The sequence below is a fragment of the Dendroctonus ponderosae genome, unplaced genomic scaffold (genome assembly GCF_020466585.1).
Source record: "Dendroctonus ponderosae isolate FM_Combo_2020 unplaced genomic scaffold, Dpon_F_20191213v2 Dpon_F_20191213_5, whole genome shotgun sequence".
Classification (NCBI taxonomy): Eukaryota; Metazoa; Arthropoda; class Insecta; order Coleoptera; family Curculionidae; genus Dendroctonus; species Dendroctonus ponderosae.
This window is the reverse complement of record NW_026018715.1, coordinates 94471-96134: the sequence shown is the minus strand read 5'-3', so window position 1 is coordinate 96134 and position 1664 is coordinate 94471. Positions and strand designations below refer to the sequence as shown.

The window sequence follows — 1664 nt, the reverse complement described above, 5'->3', positions numbered from 1 at the left end:
ACAAATGTTCCAAATTCCACAGGTTCTATTTGCCTTGGAGGAAAATCGTTATGCAGTTGCGCTGCTGCTTCGCGGCCGAAAGCCTTATCAATCATCGGGGTTTTACATACACCTAGAAAAACACAGCAATACAATCATTGAAAGACGAGAGAACACTTCGTCGCGCAGAAAATAAAAACCAGATGAAGCCTAAATTGACTTTCACCGATTGCGCAGAGATGCTTAAAACCACCATCGAATATTCAAACATGTACCTGGCGCTATGTCCATAATGCGTATTGCATAATTTCTCAATTCAATTGCGAGAGGAGGAATAATGTTTATTAAACCACCTTTGCTGGCGGAATATCCCAACATTTTTGGGGTTCCATTAAGACCAACAACACTGAAACCGATAATTAGCTAATGTAAATATTATCCACCAGTAATCCTTAAATTTTTAAGCGACCAAATATTTCAAAGTAAATACAGGGTGTCCCGTAAGCATATGATCAACAGGGAACTGCGATATTATTTGGATCAAAAGAAGACCATCTGACCTAACTTTTTTAATCTGATCTGACCTAACCTTCTGATCACTTTTTTGAAGAACTTTGCCCATCAGTAGCAGAGGAGCCAGACATTTTTTGTTAATAAAAGTTAGGTCAGATCGTCTTCTTTTGATGCAAATAATATCGCAGTAGCTTTTTAATCACGCGTTTACGGGACACCTTGTACAGAGGTGCTATTATCAGTCAAAGGTAGGATCACCAAAAAAAATAGAGCACATACCTTGAAATAGTAATAATAACTCCTCTTACTCCATCAGCATCTTTCTCATTTTCAATTAATAAAGGAAGCGCTTGCCGAATAGAAATTAGTGTTCCAATAAGATTAACCTTTAATTTTGCGTATATAAACAAATATTAAACTTCGATTAAATTATCTAGTGCCAGCTACTTACATTTACTTCTTTGCGAAAATTGTCTAAACTACTAAGTCGTTTTGTTTTCGTGTCATATATTGGCTCAACATCGCCAACAAAAGCAGCGCAACTAACTATTCCGTTCAATTTCCCAAATTTTCTTTTTCCGGTCGCAAGTGCTTCTTTAACGTCCTCTTCCGACGTTACCTAAAACAAGTTCTCATATAACCGCCATACATTCAAAAACCAATAATCTTGTAATGAAAAAAAACTTACATCAGTTTTCACATAGCACATATTATCTGCAAAAGGCTTTAAACTATCATCTATCAGAGTTTGAATATCTAGGATTATTACTTTCGCTCCATTAGTAAGAAGAACTTTTGCCACTCCTTGTCCTAATCCTGAAGAACCACCGGTCACAGCAAATACCGATCCCTACAAACAGGAAATATGCAAACATCCTTTATACAGTTCCTGTGTCAATTTGGAATACGAAACATAAATATATTATCGAAAAAGATACCCTTTCGAGACCATTCCTTGAGACTAATGGGGTTTTCGGGTTTTTAGGTCGTCGTTGGGTAGAATTTCTTCTTGACGTTTCGCAAGCACGAGTGGCTTACTCTGATTCATGATTCATCAAAACAGTGTAGCGTTCAAGCAAACCACTTCTGAAGATGCAAGCTACTCGTGCTTGCGAAACGTCAAGAAGAAATTCTACCGAACGACGGCCTAAAAACCCGAAAAACCCATTAGT

General features: G+C 37.4%; 1 protein-coding gene across 1 annotated transcript in view; it reads right to left on the bottom strand.

Annotated features, from left to right (window-relative positions):
- The window catches only part of LOC125504519 (ipsdienol dehydrogenase-like), a gene marked incomplete at its 3' end in the record, with an annotated part of 2422 nt that continues 758 nt past the window's right edge, over positions 1 to 1664 (bottom strand). The window contains 5 exon segments of the mRNA XM_048666648.1: positions 1 to 112; positions 255 to 385; positions 772 to 878; positions 944 to 1111; positions 1181 to 1342. Of these exon segments, the coding sequence (XP_048522605.1) occupies positions 1 to 112; positions 255 to 385; positions 772 to 878; positions 944 to 1111; positions 1181 to 1342 (680 nt within the window).